General features: G+C 44.6%; 1 protein-coding gene across 1 annotated transcript; it reads left to right on the forward strand.

The window, feature by feature from the left end:
- Positions 1-14,903: 14,903 nt before the first annotated feature.
- On the forward strand, positions 14,904-16,775 carry LOC144716825 (GDSL esterase/lipase At1g71250-like). The gene is made up of 5 exons (XM_078592076.1): positions 14,904-15,439; positions 15,538-15,653; positions 15,740-15,979; positions 16,070-16,319; positions 16,403-16,775. Exons 1-5 carry the CDS (start codon positions 15,193-15,195, stop codon positions 16,618-16,620), a joined length of 1,071 nt encoding a protein of 356 aa, XP_078448202.1. The 5' UTR covers positions 14,904-15,192; the 3' UTR covers positions 16,621-16,775.
- Positions 16,776-23,833: the final 7,058 nt, after the last annotated feature.

Consider the following 23,833-nt stretch of genomic DNA (forward strand, 5'->3'; position numbering starts at 1 on the left):
GCGGCCACACATTCGGAGGCGCACGCTGAGGCTGGTTCCTCACCGCGTGTTTGGGATCTGATATATATTTTTTCAGTTATGACACATGGAAGACCGGATGGACCGCCAGCCGACGGGGAATATTGAGTCAGTAGGCAATCCATCTGATTTTCACCACCACCTCGAAAGGTCCATCATAGCGGGGTACCAGACCCTTGTGACGTTGCTTTGCTTGCTTCGTCTTCAACATTTGTGCGTTGGTCTTCAACAAAACCTTGTCTCCCACTTGGAACTCTACGTCCCTTCTGTGCTGGTCGGCGTACTTCTTCATTATTTGAGCAGCTCGCTCTAGTGCCTCACAGGCTTCCTCAATGCCAACGTGATAGTCGCGTGCAAATCAGAAGGCTGCATGGAAATATCCATTCCCTTTCCTTTTCACAACTTCCGGAGGAGTCAGTGGCTGTCGTCCCGTTGCAATCTCAAACGGCGAGTGACCTGTAGCCGAGCTCCGGTTGATGTTGTGTGCAAATTGTGCTGCATCCAACAGCTCCACCCAATTCTCTTGATTGACCGAAACGTAATGTCAGAGGTATTCTTCGAGCATGGAATTGACACGTTCCTTCTGATCATCTGTCTGGGGGTGGAAGCTCGTAGAAAATTTGATCTTGGAGCCTATGTACTTGAACAACGACTCCCAGAAACGACGAGTGAACCTTGTGTCTCTATCGCTAATAATGTCCAGTGGAAGACCCTAGTATTTCGCCACATAGGACATGAATAGACGAGCCACGGCATCTGCGTGCACTTCTGACGTGGTGGGGATGAAGGTCGCATATTTGGAGAAGCGATCCACGACAACCAGGATGGCGTCGTGCCCACCCACACGCGGAAGGCAAGTGATGAAATCCATCTAAATAGACTCCCACGGTCTGCTCGCCCTTGGGAGAGGTTCCAGCGTTCCAGCTGCCTTGGCCTTCTCCGTTTTGTCTTGTTGACAGACCAGGCATGAACGAACATAGGTTTCTACATCTCGTTCCATTCCCGGCCAGTGATAGCCGCTGGAGAGGAGTGCAAGCGTCCAGGCCTGCCCTGGGTGTCCAGCGTGGGGAGCGTCGTGCGCTTCGTAAAGGAGCTTCCAGCGCAACCCACCCCCACGCGGCACATACGACCTTTTCCCATTTGCGTATATGATGCCATCCTCCATCCAGAATCTTCTTGTCTCAACCGCCGTAATGCGCTTCATCAAGCGAATGGCTTCTAGATCATTTTTCAGCGCCAACTTGATTTCATCGAGGATGCTTCCTTGGACAGCTGAAAGAGCAGCCACAAACACTTCTGGTTCTTTGTGGCTTAGGGCGTCGGCCACTTGGCTGGCGTGCCCCAGCTTGTACTTCAAGTCAAAGTCAAACTCCGCCAAGAAGTCTTGCCATCTTGCTTGCTTCGGGGTCAGCTTCTTCTAGGACTCAAAGTAACTGGTGGCCACGTTGTAAGTGTAGACCACGAATTTTCCTCCGAGGTGATAGTGGCGCCAAACTCTCAGGCAATGGACCACCGCCGTCATCTCCTTCTCGTGTATCGAATACCTCCTTTCTACGTCATTCATCTTGCGGCTCTCGTAGGCCATGGTGTGTCCATCCTGCATCAAGACACCACCAAGGGTGAAATCAGAAGCATCGGTGTGTACCTCATATGGCTTGTTGAACTTGGGCAATTGGAGCACCGGCTAGCTGGAGACTGCACTCTTCAGCTTATTAAATGCTCTTTGACACCGGTCTGTCCACTACTGCTTCACATCTTTCTTCACCAAGTCCGTTTGAGGGGCAGCTTGTCGGGGAGAAGCCTTTGATGAACTTCCGGTAGTAATTAGCCAACAAGAGGAAAGATCTCAACTGTGGCACTCCCTTCGGCTCCATCCAATTCCTAATGGCCTTCACCTTCGCAGGATCCATGCGTACACTTCCCTTCCCGACTAGGTGTCCAAGAAACTCAATCTCCTGCAAGGCAAACTCACACTTTTTCGGGTTGAGGTAGAGCTCGTGCTCCTTTAACTTGGCCATCACCTTCCTCAGGTGCCTCACATGGTCATCCAAGCTCTGGCTGTATACGAGAATATCATCCAAGTATACAACGACAAAATCATCGATATAATCCCAAAAAATATTGTTCATTTGGAAACAAAATGTAGCAGGAGTGTTCGTGAGCCCAAAAGGCATCACGCAAATTCGAAGGATCCGTATCGAGTCGCACAAGCCGTCTTCGGTTGATCTCCCTCCTTGATCCGCACTTGGTGGTACCCACTCTTCAACTCCATCCGTGAGAAGTAGCGAGCCTCGTCGAGCCTGTCAAACAGCTCTTCAGCATTCGGTACAAGATATTTATTTTTTAGTGTTACCTTGTTGAATGCTCGGTAGTCCATGCAAAGTCGGAGCGACCCGTCCTTCTTCTTCTGGAAAAGAACTGAGGCGTCGAAGGGAGCCTTGGACGGCCGGATGAGCTTGCTCTCCAGCAGTTCTTGGAGCTGCTTCCTCAACTCCTTGAGGTAAGCGGGGGGCATCTTGTAGGGTGTCCGCGCAGGGGGGTGTGTTCTAGGGAGCAATTCGATCTCATGGTCCACATCTCGCCTGGGCGGCAGCTTTGCAGGGAGTTGCGCATGCATCACCCCAGCAAACTCCCGTAGTACGTCCACAATTGGCCTCGGTAGTATACCCGTGGCTACACCGGGGTTGTTGTCATCGTCGTCACCCCAACTAAGTGCCGCCAAACGAGCTGGTGCGCATCCCTGCCTTTCACCCTTTTTCCAGGGTGTCGGCCCTCGTATGGTGACGAGGAAGGTCTCTTCCCCCTTCCTCAATCCATCCTTAATTTGCATGGCGAATAGGAGAGCGGTGTTCCGCGGCTTCTGGGCCCCTTGGTCCCTCATGAAACATGGATGAGATCCCTCTGAGAACAGGACGCCGTGGTAGTGGGGGAACACGACAGCACGTGAACCCATAAGAAGGTCGAGACCCAAGACAACCGTGAAGTCATCCATGAGGGACACCATGAAGTTGGTCCGGCCCTCCCACATTCCCACCTGCAGCAACACCCCCTTGGTCACGCTGACGATGTCTCGCGCCTCCGAGTTGACGGCCTTGATCTTCCCCGCATTTGGGAACAACTTCAAGCTGAGCTTCTTAGCTTCTTTCTTCGCGAGGACGTTGTGTGTCAACCCCGTGTCAACCATGGCCGTGGAGGGCTTGCCGTTAATCAGTACCAGGATGTGCAAGAGGTTCAAACCCTCATACTGGACTGGGCACCCCCCTATAGTGCCGCTAAGCACTGCAAGGGGTTCAGGGTCACCATACTACTTCCCCTGGGAACATCTAGTTGGGCCGGCGGCACGGTCATTGCATTCATGTTGGTGGCTGCTGCCTTCCCTCTTGGGCAATCCCTCATGAAATGGGGTCCTCCGCAAGCAAAACAAATTAGCCTGTTGCCCCCACCGCCTGGATTCTATTTCCACAGTCTCGCGCTCTTGCCCTTGTCTCGGCTCTTGCCATGGCCTTGCTTGAATTTCCTTTTCAGGCCTTGACTGCTTGGTCCTGCTGGTGCCTCGGCGCGCTCTTGGCGTGGCTTGCTCCCTTTCACGGGTCTGTCCTCTGTTCTAGCAGGTCTAGAGGGGCGGAGCTCCGTTCCTTCCACGACCTTGTAGGCCGAGTTTAGGTCTCTGCATTGTCTCCTCTCTAGCTGTGTCTACAGCCAGTGGGGAAGGCCCTTGGCGAAGAGGTAGAGCTTGTCCGCCTCAGACATGTCGGTGATCCCCCGGATTAGAGATTATTCCCTCGGATTGCCTGTCATCTTGAGATTTTCAAGTTCTCCCCTCGCAATCCACGCCGTGTTGTGCAGCATGAAGCTCTCCTTTATCTCCCGTACAAACTCGTCGTATGTCGGGGGTGACCAATTTTCACACTCTTCCCTTTGTCGCCACCACGACTTCGCCTCATCTGTGAGGAAGTAGCTAGCGTGTAGTACTTTAATTTCATCCGATAGTTGTCTTTTGCCAAAATACCGGTCGTAGTCGTATAGAAAATCTGCCACTACGTCTTCCCAGCGAGAACGGTCAAACCGCAGCCCGGGGAGTGAGTGCTTCCTCCCGTCATCATTGCTAGGACGACTGCTAGTGCCTTCTTCCAGCTTTTCCATCTGGAGCTTTAAGGTCACGACCATCTCGGTCAACTGCTGGATGGTGTCCTTGTGTTGTCTCATTGTTTCTTCGAGGATGTCTTCCCTCTGGCGGGTCTCCACCCGCAAGTCTCTTACGCCTGACTTCAACTCATCGTAGTTTCTGTCTACGTGGGTCTTCAAACCCATCACATTCTTGTTCAGTAGGCGATTAGTCAGCCTCTTCTCCTTCTCCTTTTGCCGTCTCTCTTCTTGTAACTACGTACAAAACAACTCCATCTCCTCAACCAAAATTCAAAAGCACAGGGGGAGGCGATCCAACCTGGCTCTGATACCAGTTCTCACATGGTCAAATCTCGAGCTAGGTTTCTTGCTCAGAATTGGCGTGTGCCAACCTCAATGCTTGGAGCATAACACTAAGCAGCCTTGATCTCTTGCAACGGAAGCTTTGCAGATTGCTCAAGATCGCATAGAAGGGGTTAGAGGAAATGGTGGTGTTAGGCACCGTCAGGGAATAGGGTCATTGCATTCATATCATAAAGAGTACATCATCATTGGGGATAATTACATGGGGGAAGAAGAGGGGTGATACAACGACCGAGACGAGGCACTTTGCGCCGAGGTAATGTCGCCACACTACCTCAGGGCCGCCGCTCCACGCGCGCACGCCCGCTCTACTGCTAGACAAGTGCGCCCGGCCGGGCGCCGCGTGCCCGTGGGCCTGGCGATCACACACGCCACCCCTGCCTTGATGATCACACATGCCACCAGCACCCGTGTCAACACTATTGCGCGCACTCTATGCAACGCCGCCACATTCGACACCCCCGAGCTGGGCACTGTGCACCCAACACTACCCACAGGAGCGCTAGGCACCCACTATGCCATCTCGGCGCTCTCTATGCGTCACATGCCTTAGTCTCCTGGTCGGATGTCTCCCGACCCACGCGGCCGCTGCGCGGCACCTCGCACAACTCCGCACGCTGCAACTGCAGCACGTTGCCCGGCTTGTGCGTCCCGCACCCGAGCATAGCGCTTCCCGCTCCCACGCGCAGCACTTGGCGCTGGCGATAAGCGTTGGCCCCCGCGTGTGGCGCTTGGCATTGGCGAGCGGCACTTGGTCCGCGCGCGCACACACTGATCAGCCCGCGCGCCCAGCATGCACGGACCGTACCTGATCGGTCCCACCTTGGGCGTGGACGGGCACGTGCATTGTCTGCCGTGAATCACCACCGATAGTGGCAATGGCCTGAAAGATCAGGTATTTGGGCATCGCTACCCATAATGACCCAGTCCTTTAATGTTGTGAGCCAAAATACAATGGACACGTCCTTCCAATAAGCACGCAGGCCTCTGGGCAGGGAATGCCGCCTAGTTAGGGGCCTAACAATAGGTGTTAGGCCCCTAACTAGGCGTCATTCCCTGCCCAGAGGCCTGCGTGCTTATTGGCAGGGCGTGTTCGGGCAAGACTCACGATCTATAATGATTGAGACCTATTTAGTACTACGACACACTAAGGGTGGTGACGCCCAACCTGATCTTTCAGGCCATCGCCTCCGTAGTGGAGATTATCTACGGATGGTGCGCATGCTTGTTAGCGCTTAGGCGGGCTGAATCAGGTGAAGTCCATGCGTGCTGGGCGCGCGGGCCGACAAGTGCGAGCGCGCGACGCCAAGCACCGCACGCTAGCGCCAAGCACAATGCACGGGCACCAACGCTTCGCGCGAGCATCAAGCACCGCGGGGGAGTGCCAAGTGCCGTGCGTGGACGGGATGCACTGGCTAAGCGGCGTGCCGGGGATGCAGCGCACAGAGTTGTGCGGGGAGCTGCACATGGGCCACGTGGGCAGCATGTGCATTGCGTGTGCACGGCGTAGGACGGGAGACATCTCGCCACAAGACTAAGGAAGTGGCGCACAGTGAGCACTGAGGCAACATGGGGGCATTGCGACCCCGTGGGTAGTGCCAAGCGCGCATCGCCCAGCTTGAGGTGTTGAATGTGGCAGCGTCGTGTAGCCTACGTGCAATAGGTGTCAGCGCGGGTGCTGGTGGCATGTTTGATCGTCAAGGCAGGGGTGGCGTGTGTCATCGTCACACCCGTGGGTGCACTGCGCCCAGCCCGAGGGCACACGTGTAGCGGCAGAGCTGGTAGGTGCGCACGCGTAGAGCGGTAGGCCTCGAGGCGGAGAGGCGACACTACCTTGGCGCAATGCACCTCGTCTTGTTACTTTGTTATCATCCTTGGTCTTCCCCCAAGTAACAATCATGACTATGATGTAACCTTTTGTGATATCAATGCAATAACCCTATTCCTCGACGGGGCTGCGTCCCCACACTCTCCTCTAACCCCTTCTATGCGATCTTAAGCTATTGCTCTAAGCACTGAGACTGGCAGGCGCAAGATTCGAGCGATTGATATAGCTCAGGATTTGATTGCGTGACAAGTGGTATCAAAGCAAGGTTGGCCTTTTTCCGCTTGTGTTTCTAAGCGGTTGGAGGAGAGATGGATCCTATGAAAATTTCTAGGTTATGTGAGGATATGAATCACTGACATTGAAAGTTGGACAGATCCCACAATCAGGTGGGATACTCACGACATAGGCATTGTCATTAACTTTACAGACAATCAAGAAAGGCCCGACACTACGAGCATGTAGCTTCGTAGCGACCCCTGGAGAGTGTCTCTCAGGCCTCAATCTAACCATGACTAACTCTCCTTCTGAAAATAAAATTTGACCGTCGTCTTGAATCACCAGCTGCCTTATACTTTTTGTTAAGAGATGAAATGCGAGAATGAATGTTTTCATGCATGCTTCTAATTTGCTCAGTAAAATCAGATGCATCCTTGGAAATTATAGTATGAGACTCTAATGGTATGAGATCTAGTGGTTTGTCTGGTATTTGACCATACACAATTTTGAATGACGCTTTCCCAATAGTACGGTTCACCTGATCATATAAGAAGAGTTAAAGGCAAACTCCGCGTGAGGTAACACCTGATCCCATGAGGAAATATTTTCACCAACTATTGATCTTAACAAGTTGCCAAGACTACAATTGACAACTTCAGTTTGACCATCCGTTTGAGGATAGTAAGCCGTGGAAAACTTTAATTGGGTTCCCACATGGACCCAAAGGGTTTTCCAGAAGTAGCTCGTATATCGCACATCACGATCCGAGACAATAGTTTTGGGCACTCCGTGTAATTTGATTATGATGCATCAGCCGTCCAGGAGCAAGGCACAAAGTGTGCCATTTTAGAAAATATATCGACCACGACCATAATTGAGTCATGATTGCGCGAGGTCTTGGGAAAACCTAAACCAAAATCGATACTTATGTCGTCCCAAGGTTTAGTAGGAATGGGTAGGGGAGTATAGTCCCGTATTGTGCTTGGTTAACTTGGCCCGTGAACATGTAAGGCATCGTGAGACGGTCTTTCACACACCTCATTTTAGGGAAGGCCAGTAGAACTGGTACTCCAATGCTTGAATGGTCTTGTTAACCCCAAAATGTCCACTAAGGCCCCCTGCATGGGTTTCCCAAATTAGGAAATCACGTAGTGAAGTGCAGGGAACACATAGTCTCTTCCCGTTGAAAAGATAGCCATCGGATAGATAGTAGTCTCGAAACTCGGTGCTCGTCTTGTTTGCAATGGTTTGGATTATCTTCCCAAAGTAGAGGCAATCGTGGTAATCGTCTCGTAATTTCTCAAATCCGAGGACTTGGGCCTTCATCATATTTAGGACTAGGGGCCGTCTACTAAGTGCATCGGCCACGGCGTTATCCTTTCCTTTTTTATGTCAGATAACAAAGGTGAAATCTTATAGGTACGCTATCCATCGAGCATGTCTATCGGTTACTTTCTTCTGATCATGTAGATGACATAATGCACTATGGTCAGAATATAAAACTAACTCCTTGGGCAGGAGGTAGTGGCGTCAATGGCATAGAGACTGCACTAAGGCATAAAATTCTTGGTCGTAATTATCATAATGCCGTCATGTGTCTTTCAGTTTTCCACTGAAATATTCTATAGGGTGCCCTTTTTGATGGAGGAGATCCCCAATTTCGACATCGGAAGGGTCACAAGCTACTTCAAAGACCTTTGAAAATTTTGGTAATTTTAGAGCTGGGGCATACGACCGAAGCCCAATCGCACACCGTCTATTCAGATTGTTGTGGTCATTTCACTGAATTGATCGCCCATCGCCAGGTTCTTCTTGTCTCCCCTTCTTCATCAGTATTTTTTCTTTCTTTAGTGTCGTCTTTCCCAATATGTTCCTCTGCCGAATTCAACATTATCATACATAGGTTAGCCACCGAGGTCGAGTGATAGGATATTATTTGTGGTAGAAGACTGACTGCTCGATAACGAGAGTTGCGAACGCAACTGGGCTGACAAGCTCCTTGCATCGTAGGTCTCTAGTTAATTTCAAGGGTCATTGAGAGTTTAACTGTGATCAATTTTCCCCACCGAGAATTAATTTGAAATCGTGTTCCTGGATTGTTAGTTGCCATATACGCTCATTTTGAGTTACGTTTCAAGGGTCATACATATATCAATTTGTGCATGATTTCTCATTCCATGTGTTGTCACACGTGCCGACCGATCCTGACGGCTACATGTTACATCATATTCCTTTTTCAATTGTTAGCCGAACAAGTCATTGGCCAAAGATTAACATATGGTGATCGATGTTTAAACCTAAAAAATTAGCAGTAAATGCATTTAACTAATTTTAAAATATACTTTGTAGCGTCTAAAGTTTATTTATTTATGATTTAATCATTAGAAATTTCTAAAAAATAGAAAACTGGAGTAAGGAATATTATCTGACTTATTGATATGCTTCTTTGATAAAAACTAATATCATTAAAAGTTGTAAAAGAAATAATAGTTAGGAAAAAGATAAAATCACACTAACAACAATTTTTTAATCAATTGCAATAATGATATCATGGAAATATAGACATTTTGATGCACATATTTATGGATTATGTATTAATTTTCTATAAGAATTTGCAAGTTAACACATTTCTTAAATATATTTTCAATTAAAGTCAGTTATGGGGTGTATACATAGAGAAAATATAAAATTCAAATATTTTTTACCAATAAATATGACTATGCGCAATCTATTTTTAAAATGTTGGATAATGTTTTGTCAGTTAATTACTATACAACTTGTCACATATCTCAAAATTGAAAAGGGCATTGCAGTAAAGTTCCAGATTTGGCATCGCAGCCAATAAAGACAAGCCATGTCGTAAAGTTACAGATTTGGCATCGCAGTAATTAATATACTCTACCACCTTCATAACATTGATTTGGAGCACACAAAGTGTCACAATAAACTACTCAGGTGGGGAAGTGGAGAATTTATGACAATATATGATATTAAGTAATGATAGATAGTAGTAGTGAAAAGAAGGGTAAGATAGTTATATAATGGGACGTTAACTATATCATTTAGTTGGATGAATATTTTTATGAATATTTGATATAGTAAGTAAGATCATAAAGTTTATGTAGAGTATCGTAATGAAGGAATATATAAAGATAAATAGGGGAAGAGTTATATAAGATTAATAAGCTAGAGAAAAACAATTTACTTTTCTTAGTAGAAGACAAGAAGGTTATTTATCTAATTAATAGTTGGTTATGTATAGAATGAGAAATATATATAGTAATGATGATTTATTTCATGATATGTACATTAATGAGATAGAAAGATTTATATATAAAAATAGCTTAAGGGAGATGGATGAGAAAATAGGTGTTGTCTCATTTTCGAAGAATCAAGTAGTTAGATTGAGATGATATATTTAAATATTTAAAATAGTTTAATTAACTAGATAGAGAGAGATTAAAGAAAATTTAATGTTTATGAAGATAATTAAGAGACATGTAAGTACATATTTTATTATTTTATGTTTATGGTTTGATTAGAATAATTGATATACGATTTATATAGGTACATATATTTAATATGTATCTTTACATATTTTTTATCAGATTAAATTAAAAAGAAATATTAGCTAAAATTGGGAAATTACTAAGTGCCCTGTACATGTTCAATAGAATGCCTTAAAGATGTTGGTCTATGAAATCTTTGTGAAGTTCAAATCGATACGTGATTTAATCAAAAGTACTGTAAAGTAATATGTTGTATTATGCATTATCATCTAGATCCAGTCAAAGGGAGGTACTGGATCTGCACAGATTCCTCAGAGTAGGAGTAGGTCGCCGATCATCGTCCCCTAGTGTCGGTATGTACCCATGCTCATCTTCCTCAGTGCTGGTGAAGATCTGGTTCTTTCTCTACTCTTCCTGGTGACATTTTAAGAAGTTGAATTCATTCAAAAAGTGTCACGCTCGTCGTCTCGCTCATCCCGCTGCCGGAGGGGTCTCCCTAAGTTGTTGCAACTCCTGTGGTGAGAGATCTCAAGCTTAGGAGCCATCAAGCCCCTTTTTCAGGCCTGTGAAGGTCCCCCATCACTGTAAAAGTCTGAACCAGCCCTAGGGGGCCTCCCAGGCCGTCCGATAGCTTGTGGCTGTCCACCCTTTGCCTAAAACCACCGTTCAGCTAGAGGAGGATGACAACTAGGGGTGAAGATGATGTATCTGTCCCTACGTGTTGGATCTCCTATGATAATTGTTTAACAACTGCAGTCTAATCATAGCCATCAACCCATTTTAAATGGGTGCATCCTTGCCACATCGCTCATCCCCGTCAGTAGCTCTTTCACCTATTTTCTCTGTTTTGATTCGCCTGTCAAGGCTCCCAGCATGTTCGTCAGCAGCTACATCCAATCAGGACTCTACAAAAGAATCAAAAGAACATTAAAATCACATGTTGTAAATCTCACCGTCCGCGATTGATCTTGTCACTTGTTGGCATGGCCCAACACGCAGCTGAAAATAAATGGTTAGCAATAACCCCATTCCAAAACATTAGAAAGTATAAATGCCAAGTGGGCATCAATATTGAATAAATAACGTCTTCCCTTTCTGCATACGTGCGCAGGCTTGAAAGCCACGGACCTGTGTTGGCTCGTTGTGGGATTGGTGGGGCTCTTGATCGTCCTTATGCTTGCTTGAAGCACTTTCTACTAGCTTGAGTGCTGTACCGCTGGCGCTTTGCTACTCTTAACTAAAAACAACTGCTTTTTAATTTTATTTTCATTGAATTTTTCCCTGAAAAATGTCAAATACCCACTTATGCCAGAATTCATTACAGTGAGGATAAAGATTTTGAAAAATGTTCTACATGAGAATGTATGACTTTCAAAACTTAGGTAGAAATTTCATTAAAAAAGATTGTTTTGAGTTCATTTCAGACTATATATATGAAATGAAAATGTATACTGAAATGAAGATAATATCAATAAAATGGTGCATGAATGACTCTAAGATGCGTATGTTCTCCTGGCTCAAAATAGTCTCATCAAAGATATACTTGCGTTTAAAGGATAATTGATTAGACATTAAATCCCTAAGATTGACCTCTGTTTTTATATCTCGCTCTGTATGGGACAAGCAGTATCAAGAATATTTAACTCTCTCATCCTCTCTTCTAAGTCTCATGTGAGGTGGATTTAGAGTGCAAGACGAGGTTTGGTAAGCTAGGGTTGCGTGCTTTATCTTACACCACCCAGAATACTCTTCATCTCTAACTACAGGCGGTATCAAGAAAATGTAAATCTATCATCCTTTTTTCTTTCTCCCATGTCAGGAGGATTTAGATCTGCAAGATGAGGTTACATACCTTATCTCACAGCCTCCAAAACACTCTTAATCACTTTCCACAAGCAGTACAAGAAGGTGTAACTCTATCATCCTCTTTTCTTTCTCTCATGTCTGGTGGATCTGAAGCTGAAAGACAAGGCTTCATAAGCTAGGATTCCATACCTAATCTCACATTCCCCATAAATTATCTCTAAAATTATAAATTAAAATACACCCTATTCTAATAAGATACTATACCCCCTTACAATCTGTTAATACTTAATTAACACTTAAATCAATCTCTCTATCTAATTTCTCTATTATTTTAAATTTTTCTCTCTATCTAATTTCTTATATCCTGTTAAAATTTTAAATAAAATTTCTCCCTATCCCTCTACACCACTAACTCCAATGTTATATATAATCTACCTTGACCTGATTAATCAAGATATATTTAATTAATGTCTTCTTATCATTTATCTTATTCTTATTCAGTTTCTTTGTCATTCATTCTTATATAATTTATCAAAAATTAACTACACGCAGTAACTATCTCCTTAAATCATATTTTTGATTAAATTATTTTACCTAGATCTCGTATCATACAAATAACATACCTTTCAATTATATGATGAAGATATCATGTGTTAACCTTTCTCAATTTCCCTCTCTAGCATGTTAATTTTATGTCTTAATTAAAATCTAACCACCTATCGTAAACTCTTCCTTCATTATAATACTATAAAAATTTCCTCAAATTGTGATCTCATTATTACCTACTCTAGTAAATCCACCCATGAAAGCAACTGTTACCCCCTGGTCAGTTAGGCTATGTATCCATGCATATCCAGTTGTAGCAGGAGTGTGGCTTGATAATATAAAATGATTTCTTTCCCTATGAACCCTAAAGAATCAACTTAGGCATCAGTACGCCAAATTTGTTGTATTCCCTTTTGTTCTCTTCTTTGTTATATTCCCTTTTACTTTTTCTTCTCTTCTGATCTTAATTACTTCTTTTCTTCCTTTATTCTTCTTTTTCTTCTTATTTCATATTCCTTTCTTCTTATCTTCACTTCTGGTCTTCTTTATTCTTCTCTTCTCTTCTTATCTTCATCTTTTTTTTCTCTTATCTTCTTCTTTTATTCTTCTTTTCCTCTTTTTTCTTCTTCATTTTTTTGATTTTGTTATCTTCTTATTTTTTCTTTTTTTCTCCTTCTTTTATTCTCCTTTTATTCTTCTCATTTTCATCTTCCTTCCTTTTTATTGTTCTATTCTTCTTTATTCATCTTATTTTCATTTTCCTCTTTTTATTGTTATCTTCTTCTTCTTTTTTTCTTCTTCTATAATAATAGAAGAATCTTTTTTTTCATGTTCTAATTGGTTTTGTTTGTTACTCTTATTACTTATTATGTTGGTTAATACTCTTGCACTCTCTCATCCTGATTAGCGTTTATAATTTTATCCTTGAGTTCCAAGTCCAATCAGCATTGGATTCATGAATTTTGACTTTGCCTAGTCAATTTGATGGGACCGGACGAGACCAAACAAGACTGGACCGGAACCGGACCTCACTTCAGGAAAGTTTTAGGTCCATGCCAAAAAACTGAACTGGGCCGGGACTGCCAAACCCTACTCGTTACACACTCAATGCTCTATAGAAAACTCAACACGTACATGGCTTGCATCACGAAATAAGATTGCTTTTCTCTCCTATTTTATTGTCTCTCTATCCTTCTTTCTATCCATCTTCTTGTTTTCTTACACACTCTACTAAGCCTCTGATAGATGAAAAGTATAACGACATACCCGAATGCGTAAATAAAGATCGATGCCTTCTACGCTCGTTCGTGTTTTCATTTCTCTCAGACGTGCAATAGTGAAAATGGGTTCCTTCTTGCATTTTTCCCCAGCGGAGAAGTTCCATACAAATTTCTCTATGACGGGTAGGATCATCGAGGAAATACAAAGAAGATCTGAGTGGCGCGGCATGTTCTGGTGGATAGAATGGAAATAGGGGAAAGGAAAACAAAAGCGCGTATACAATATGGTGGGCCTCTGCTGCATTTTGACCATATTATTTAATATTAGATGTATATTGAAATTTTTTAATATGTTTTTAATGAGCTTTCTCGGTCAACTCATACCAATTTTTATCTTGGTGAGATAAGAGGTTATGAAGCGAAATTCCTCCGAGTGTTTGAGCATGCGCAACTTTGACTAGATTAAGCGTCTAAAGATGAAAAATTTATCGAAATACCCAAATGCGTAAATAAAGATCGATGCCTTCTATGCGCTCGTTCATGTTTTGTTGGGGTGTGTCAGCCCCCCCATTACAGGAATGTGAAGGGGGAGGGCTTGACTAGTCAAACCCCAATAAAGGAAGGGGGAGTTGAAAAGTTTTAACCCCCCTCCTCTTGTCTCTTTGTGGGAATATGAAGAGGCTTCTTTGGAGAATATGAAAAGGCTCTCGGCTTTTCATATTCCAGACCTTTCAAATTCCCTGAAACTGTAATTGGCCCTCTATATATAGAGGGCAAATCTATTCTGAAAAAAAAAGGCATATGAGTTTTCTGTTCATTCTTCTTGTCTCTTCCTCTCTTCTCCTCTCTCTCTCTCCTTTGGTTTGTCTTCATCACTCCTTGGTGGCCGCTCCCTTGTCTTGGGAGTTTGAGGAGTTGCTCCGCAGCACCATACGAGAAGTCGTTGCCCTGCACCAAGAGCCTTGCACGTTGACGTCATGCCGGTGACGTAAAGAGGTTCTTGTTTCCTGTCTCTATACGCCGACACAGTTATCACGTCTGAGTTGATTCCGCATTTCACCGTAGCGTCTTGGGTCGTTGTTTCTCTTCAACGAGTTTCAACATGTTTTCATTTTCATCAGACATGCAATACAGAAAATGGGTTCCTTTTTGACATTTTCCCCAAGCGGAGAAATTCCATTTGGATTTCTCTGCCATGGGTACGGTTCATAAAGAAATACAAAGAGGATAAACGGGAAATTGGGGGATGAAAAACTAGAAAGGCAAGTGGGTCCAGTGTACAATTGGCCTCCGCTGCAGTCGGTTTCACAATTAATTATTGTGAGTGGTAATGTAACATCTTTGACTTGTATATTTTCAACGACGGAACTCGAATTCAACTACGAATCCGCGTTATCGACATCGTTGAGCATCTTAGATTTGTCACATGGGGACAATGCCTTTACACTCACAAATCGGCTGTGGTAAGGACCGCAAGGTTGCTATAAATACTGTGTGATGTATGACAGTTCTGTTTAAAATTGACGAGTGCCAAATTAGCTGCTTGTGAGGAGCGACCAAAATGGAGAGAATTTATTTCCTCTTTCTTGCCATGGTTCTTGCTGTCCCCATTTGTACTCCGATCTCCGCTGCAGCTTCCTCCGTCGCGGCGGTGTTTGTCTTTGGAGACTCAACGGTCGACGTTGGGAACAACAACTTCTTAACCCAAAGCCCTGCAAAGTCGAATTTCCCCCCATACGGACTTGATCTCCCCAGTGCCAAGGCGACGGGCAGATTCAGCAATGGGTATGTCGGTGTTGACTACTCTGGTAAGCCTCGCCCCCATCTTTAACTCGTAGTTTGCTAATTTGCAAGATTCTTATATTAGACAGCGAAATGAACTTATTAAGCCTCTTGCCTGCCTCAGCAAAGCGGCTTGGATTCAATGAAAGCCCTCCTCCGTGGTTCTCCATAGCGCACGGCGAGCAAGTGACCCGCGGAGTGAACTTTGCTTCTGCCGCCTCAGGCATTTTCGACACAACGGTAAGCTCATAAAAAATCCTCATCAAAACAACGTTTACAAATATTTCCGCCGATGGCTATGTTTTTTAACCTGGGTTTATCCACAGGGCGCAAACATCTCGATTCCACTAAGCCAGCAGATCAGTTACTTCGACGTGGCTTCTCGCCAGTTAAGAAACCGAATCGGTAGCCGCGCGGCCCGTCATTTCCTTTCGAAATCCATATATTACATGAGCACAGGGAACAACGACTTGATATTATCCTACACCAAGACTGGAATTCTGAGCGGAAGTCAACAGAAGTTATTGATCACGCAGCTGGCTGATGAGTTCAAGAACCGGATGAAAGTACGTGCTCTTTCTCACCCTCAATCTCCGACTCTATGAACACGAACTTAACTCATGGCTGAAGTTTTTGTTGGTTTCTTTCTGCGATAGGGTCTTCACAAGCAGGGAGCCAGGAAATTCCTAGTGTTTGGCACGTCTCTTATTGGCTGCATTCCTATCCTAAGGCTGACCGTTCCCGGCGATGTGTGCGTCGAATACCTAAACCAACTTTCCCAGCAATTCAACAACGCAACAGTGGTCGTCCTTCGTGACCTGGCATCCGACTTAAAAGGCTTTTCCTACTCCTTCATCAACATTTACGATTACGTCTCTCTCATCTCGTCGAAACCACGGCAATATGGTGCCCCCTAACTCCCTTAAAGACTCAGCGTTAGGTCACTGTAATTTTCCCGTCGCTGATAATTTTTTTCATTCGATATTTAGGGTTCACGGAAGTCTCCTCTGCGTGTTGCGGTCTGGGCAGGCTGAACGCGCAAGTACCATGCTCAGCAAACACAACCTATTGCTCGAACAGGGATAATTATTTCTATTGGGACCAGTTTCACCCAACCCAAGCCTTCTATGCCGGAGTAACCCGTGCGGCGTTTCAAGGGCGTCGGTACGCCTCACCTGTTACTATCAAGCAGTTGGTTCGTCTTTGATGAAGATCGATAGACCCATGTGCACGGGCGTTGCCATTCATGGAGCCAATTATTTCTTCAGTATCAACAAATAAGGAAGCCGTTCATTTGTACGTTAATAATGTGGAAATTCATTTTCGGGAGTCTTTAACGGGCAATCGTCCTACTTCAGTTGACCTCCACTTCTAGATGAAAGTTTCGGATCTGACTTAATCGTTTCGCGTTCGTAAGACCAGTTTTACAAATAACTATATGGCAAGTGGCTTCCAGAAAAATTTCCAGCGCGTAAGCTGGAAAAAATGTTAATGCTGTGATCGGAATGGTTATTGACGGTAGAATCGTTCGCATTCTTTAGGCCTGTTGTAACTCGTTGAAGAAAAGCAACGACCCAAGACGCTACGGTGAAATGCGGAATCAACTCGGACGTGATAACTGTGTCAGCGTATAGAGACATGAAACAAGAACCTCTTTACGTCACCGGCGTGACGTCAACGTGCAAGGCTCTTGGTGCAGGGCAACGACTTCTCGTATGGTGCTGCGGAGCAACTCCTCAAACTCCCAAAACAAGGGAGCGGCCACCAAGCAGTGATGAAGACAAACCAAAGGAGAGAGAGAGAGGAGAAGAGAGGAAGAGACAAAAAGAATGAACAGAAAACTCATATGCCTTTTTTCTTTCAGAATAGATTTGCCCTCTATATATAGAGGGCCAATTACAGTTTCAGGGAATTTGAAAGGTCTGGAATATGAAAAGCCAAGAGCCTTTTCATATTCTCCAAAGAAGCCTCTTCATATTCCCACAAAGAGACAAGAGGAGGGGGGCTAAAACTTTTCAACTCCCCCTTCCTTTATTGGGGTTTGACTAGTCAAGCCCTCCCCCTTAACATTCCCGTAATGGGGGGGCTGACACACCCCAACAAACTCCACCTTGGCAGACACCCCAGTCGCGTTAGGTGTTCTTGTCGCTTTCCCACGTCGCAGGCGCTCCACCTCCATCAAGGTATCTGCAACATGCTCCAAGTCCAAACAATGTTTGAACTTCTCCACCGTGACAACCTTCGTCAACATGTCTGCGGCATTCTCCTCCGTGTGCACCTTCTGAAGGATAATCTCCTCAGAATTCAACAGCTCCCGGATCTTGTGATACCGCACGTCAATGTGCTTCGACCATGCATGGTAGACCTGATTCTTTGCCAAGCAAATGGCACTCTGACTGTCACATAACAGAGGAACTCTACCTTGAGCAATGTCGAGTTCTTTGAACAAACCCTTCAGCCATAAGGCTTCCTTAGCAGCTTCTGTGGCCGCCATGTACTCCGCCTCCGTTGTAGACAATGCCACAGTTGACTAGAGTGTTGACTTCCAGCTCACAGGTCCACCGGCCACTGTAAACACATAACCGGTCGTGGATTTCTCTTTCTCGGGGCAATTCAGTGCCTCCTTGAAAGATGTTGGTTCTCCATCTCCTACAAATAAAGCAATAGTCACATAATCCTCCAGACGTGCAGGCGGCCTTGTCTCCCGCCTCGCCCGCCTAACAGCAATGCTCTCAGAATTCTCTACGGCCTCATCAGCTGATTCTCCACCATCAGCTGAACTGGGTGGAATCTGCACATTCTCCACCTCCACCCAAGTCCTCTCTTGGACATTGCCGCCACCTGAATTCTGATCTCCCTGCTCATTGGAAGGCTTCACCATGTGATTTTCGTCAAAAACCACATCCTTGCTGAACACAATCTTTTGCACTTCCGGATCTCAAAGCCGATAGCCTTTCACTTCGTCGCTATACCCCAAGAAAATGCACTTCTTGGACTTTGGATCAAGCTTTGACCTCTCATCAGCAGGTGTAAGGACATAACGTAGACATCCAAAAACACGCAACATGGAGTAGTCCATAGGTTTTCCAGTCCATACCTCTTTAGCCACCTTCCCGTCAAGAGCAGAATTTGGCAACCTATTCACCAAGTACGCCGCCATCTGAACTGCCTCTGCCCAGAACTCCTTGGGCAATTCAGCATTCAACCGCAAACATCTTGCTCTCTCCGCAATGGTGCGGTTCATGCGTTCTGCAACGCCATTCTGCTGAGGGGTCTTCTTCACTGTAAAGTGACGCCGAATGCCATGCTCTGCGCAGAACTGATCAAATTCAGAATTCTTAAATTCCGTACCATTGTCAGTCCGCAAGACCTTGATCTTCCTCCCCGTTTGGTTCTCAACTCTTGCACACCAAGTCTTGAACCGTGAGAAAACGTCCGACTTGTGCTTCAAGAAGTAAACCCAAACTTTCCTGGAAAAATCATCAACAAACGTTAGAAAATACCGAGCACCTCCACGGCTCATCACGTCAACAGGCCCCCAAACATCAGCATGGATGTAATCCATGACACCGCCAGTATCATGTTTTGCCGCCTTGAACGTCACCCGACACTGTTTGCCCATGACACAGTACTTGCAAAAGTCCAATTTGCAAGACCTCACGCCGGGTAGCAGACCTCGTGCATGTAGCTTCTGCATGCAGGCTTCACTCATGTGGCCCAAGCGCAAGTGCCACAAGAGTGTGTAGTCCGTCCTTGGCTCCCGTGGTGTAGCAACTGCAGCTCCACCGATCACAGTGCTCCCTTCAAGCTTGTAAATGTTGGCTCGTAGACGTGCCCCCTTCATCACAACGAGCGCTCCTTTACAAACTTTCAATACTCCGTCCGCGGCCTTGAATGTGCAGCCATTCGCCTCCAAGTACCCGAGCGAAATCAAACTTTGTCGTAGATCCGGCACGTGCCGCACATTACCCAGCATTCTGATTGCTCCATCGAACATCCGGATCTTCACCGTTCCAACGCCAACAATCTTACAAGGAGCATCGTTCCCCATGGAAACAACTCCTGAAGCACTTGCATAAGAGTGAAACCAGTCAGCGTGAGGGCATAAATGGTAGGAGCAGCCAGAATCCAAAATCCACGAGTCTACTAATTCATCAGCGGCGACCAAGGCAGAGTAGACGTCTCCGTCGCTACCCTCTTCAACCCTCGCGACATTAGCAGTGCTCGTCTCTACAGCATCTGTCTTCCCATTCTTCAACTTTGGACAATCTCTCCGAAGATGTCCTTTCTCGTGACACTTGTGGCATGTCACGCTCTTCACCCAATTGGTCCGAGACTTGGACCGATGGTTCTTCTCTCCCGACTTCCCCTTCTCCTTCTGCCGTCCACGTTCCTTCCCGTTCTTCACGTAGAGTGCCTCACCATGGGTATCTTCAGCTCCTTTCTTCCGCTGATAATACTCCATCAAGGTTGTAATAACCTCCTCAAGACCTGGCGCTTTGCTTCCATGCAACAAAGTCGTCAAGAGGTGATCGTACGACTCGGGAAGAGAAACCAGCAGAAATATCACTTTGTTCTCGTCAGAGAACACCTCCTCAATCTTCATCAGATCTGTAATCAACTGATTAAAACAATCAATGTGAACAGATAAATCAGCACCTTCAGCCATTCGTAGCCCGAACAATCTTCTCTTCAACGCCAACTTGCTCATCATCGACTTTGATGCAAAGCGCTTCGTCAACTTATCCCAAATCGCTGTGGGATCTTTGTCACCGAGAACATGATAAAGAGCACTATCGGACAAGCATGATCGAATCGTGCTCGCGGCCTTCTGCTGATACTTGTGCCAATCCACTGCCGTAACATTATCAGGCTTCGGCCCATCCAAGGTCAACGTCAAATCCTACTGGATCAACAGATCGTACACCCGCTGCTGCCACAGGTTAAAGTTCGACGAGCTGTCTAGCTTCTCAACATCAAAACGAGATGAAGACGACGTCATATCAAATCCGAGTAAAACAACCAATAGCTCTGATACCACTTGTTGTAACTCGTTGAAGAAAAACAACGACCCAAGATGCTACGGTGAAATGCGGAATCAACTCGGACGTGATAACTGTGTCGGCGTATAGAGACAGGAAACAAGAACCTCTTTACGTCACCGGCGTGACGTCAACGTGCAAGGCTCTTGGTGCAGGGCAACGACTTCTCGTATGGTGCTGCGGAGCAACTCCTCAAACTCCCAAGACAAGGGAGCGGCCACCAAGGAGTGATGAAGACAAACCAAAGGAGAGAGAGAGAGGAGAAGAGAGGAAGAGACAAAAAGAATGAACAGAAAACTCATATGCCTTTTTTCTTTCAGAATAGATTTGCCCTCTATATATAGAGGGCCAATTACAGTTTCAGGGAATTTGAAAGGTCTGGAATATGAAAAGCCGAGAGCCTTTTCATATTCTCCAAAGAAGCCTCTTCATATTCCCACAAAGAGACAAGAGGAGGGGGGTTAAAACTTTTCAACTCCCCCTTCCTTTATTGGGGTTTGACTAGTCAAGCCCTCCCCCTTCACATTCCCGTAATGGGGGGGCTGACACACCCCAACAAGGCCAGACGCCCCTTCAACTTTAATAAAATATTCCGATGCTCAACCTTCCGCATGGGTAGGACAAGGATAAAATTTCTTTCAACATCTTGCTAGGGGATGGGGACCAGGGATCGAATCTTATTCATCGAAGTAAGTTAAATGATTCGATAGATCCGAACTGATTCGACCATATTTTATCGAACTTCTCGATCGAAAAATTAGTTGGATCGAGAGATTCGATTGATTTGTTTTCAATAGTTGATCGAATGATTAATCGAACAATTCCAACAGTTTGAAAAAATGAAAAAATTCAGAGTAGAAATAGACTATTCCGGCTAAGCTGGACTTTACGTGCTGAATATCAAAACCGTAAAGCTTACTCTTCAGTCGGACCGGGCATCAAATCTGATCTAATCGAATCCTTCAAAATTTTATCAAATGTTACAATCGAAGAAAAGTCAACTCGAAAAAAAGTCACTCTTGTTCAAGAACAAAAAGATAAGAGAAGAGGGAAGGAAGAAGATTGATAGGGAGAGGGTAGACATCAGAATTAGATTAAGATCGTATGTATAAAATATTCCGCTGAAATTTAATGATATGGTTGGTTGATATTAATAATAAATATAATAGTTTTTATAATATTAATTTTCTTAAATTACTCGTAGCCATCATTACTGACTATCATGGCTGTGTTCAGATATGATCCTAGCCGTTAATATGTTTCCTATCTAGGTTTAATCGAGCCATCTATCTTTGATCCTATGCTATATTTGAACTTAGATTGAACCATAACCTCTAATTCTCATAAGAGTACAAGGGTAGGTGGTCAATTATTACCAGCTACTCAATACTAAGGATCCTATTGGTCCAACTGGCTTCTGACTGGATACCCAATTTGTTGACTCACTTCACACCCCCCCAAGCGCAACACCGGTAGGGTTGGACATTTAGGACAGAGGACCGGTTTGACCAGACCGAACTGAGACCGTAGGTCCTCCATTTGAGAGTGGACCGGATTGTCAAACAGGTTTAGGCCCAAGAGTCAAAACAAACTGGAACCAGAAGTTTATTATTCAATATTAGTTTGATTTTTTTTATAAAATTCTAAAATTATCAAATACAACTCGAGGGAGAGGTTTCTATTGAGCTTAGCCAAGACGCCATATATTTGAACATCTGAGGGTACTAATTTGATGTAGAGGATATTTAACATTACTATGAACATAAATTTTCCACTTTGAGTTTGACATTGACAACTCAACCTGACCAGACTAGGACCAGTCTGGACCGGACCATCATCTGACAAGAACGGACCGGAACCAGACCAAAGTTTAGGTAAGGTTTAGGTCTTTTCTAAAAACCTGGACCAGTCGAGGACCATTAAACCCTAAACAGTAGGGCATTGACATTAAGCTTGTCTCTAAGCAATGTGAATTGAGATTCAGCGATCAATTTTGCTAGTGCATCAGCTAATTGATCATCACTGTGCACAAACTTGATCTGTAATTAAAGTTTAAATCTATATGATTGGTCCTGGTATGAAATACTTTTGTTGATAGATAGATTAATTCGATGTTATCACTCCATAGGAATGGAGTATGTGATGGATATTATGTGGCCGTCAAGCTAATAACACCACCAAGTTTATTTAAGTTCATTGAATAAAATATTATGTTCAATATTATTTCAAAGGTAATGATTATCATGAAGCCCATGAATATGTGCAATGACCTATGCATTATGCTGAGATCATAATACAGTGATCGCTACCCTTCAAACATGTATTCCAAATATTTCTATTCAATGGATACCTGAGATGGACATCGAATAATCCATATAGAATAGCACTAACTGATCTCACTTATATGATAAGTATAGTTGATCATGTGGCCATTAGTATGGCAACACTAAGGTTAGATAGTGGGTGCTCTCTGGAGAAAGAGTTCACTGAATTGATCCATACCAATCCCTGAATGGTATTATACCTAAACGTCAATCAGGTTGATACATGTCACGGTTGTATAAGTGATTCACTTACCTAAGACACCAAGAAAATCTTGTGAATGGACAAATACATTTTGACTACAACTTATGAGCCTCTAATCATGGGATTCAAACAAGTCATATCTTGGATGTAGTAAGAAGCCCGCGAAGATGATTGAGTAGTCAAGATGGGATCATCCGCCCTTGACATAAGAGGAGATTGACTCAAGGAAGATAATGTATAAAATCCCTGGTCAGGGTAGTGAGGATATAGGAGAAGGCGTTCTCCAATGATCCCCGTTATACATCAGTACTGATCGAATGACGGGTTATGGCTTGACGATCAACCATACACTAAGTCGTTTGAGAGTCTCGCACAGATGATGCATTATACAAATATGATAACCGATGATGGTAAAAGTTCCATAAGAGAGCTCAAACACTACTCGGTATCTTCTTAAGCACGAGGTGTAGCTTGGCACCCCACGAGCTGGAAACTTAACCTATCAATTGGGTTAAATCGATCCACAGTTAATTAATCTATATGTCAATATATTAAATTAATAAGTTTGGCCAATAATTGTTATTAAGCCACTAAAGTTATTGAGTAGAAAGATACATGGGCCTAGAAGGTCACCCGCATAAGGTCATAACGGCATTGGTGGATATATTTTACAATGTAGGGTTTTTGAGAAAAATTTAAGTAAAATATAAATATGGAAGAGGCGCTCATTTCAAGCACCTAGGCCAGCCAGATCTGAGAGCCTCCCCTTTCTCCACTATCTTATCCACTCAACCAAGGAGAGTGTCTTCATGGTGAGAAGATCTTCAAGATTTTCAAGGAGAGTTGAAGAAG

This window comes from Wolffia australiana, chromosome 2, assembly GCF_029677425.1.
Source record: "Wolffia australiana isolate 7733 chromosome 2, ASM2967742v1".
Classification (NCBI taxonomy): domain Eukaryota; kingdom Viridiplantae; phylum Streptophyta; class Magnoliopsida; order Alismatales; family Araceae; genus Wolffia; species Wolffia australiana.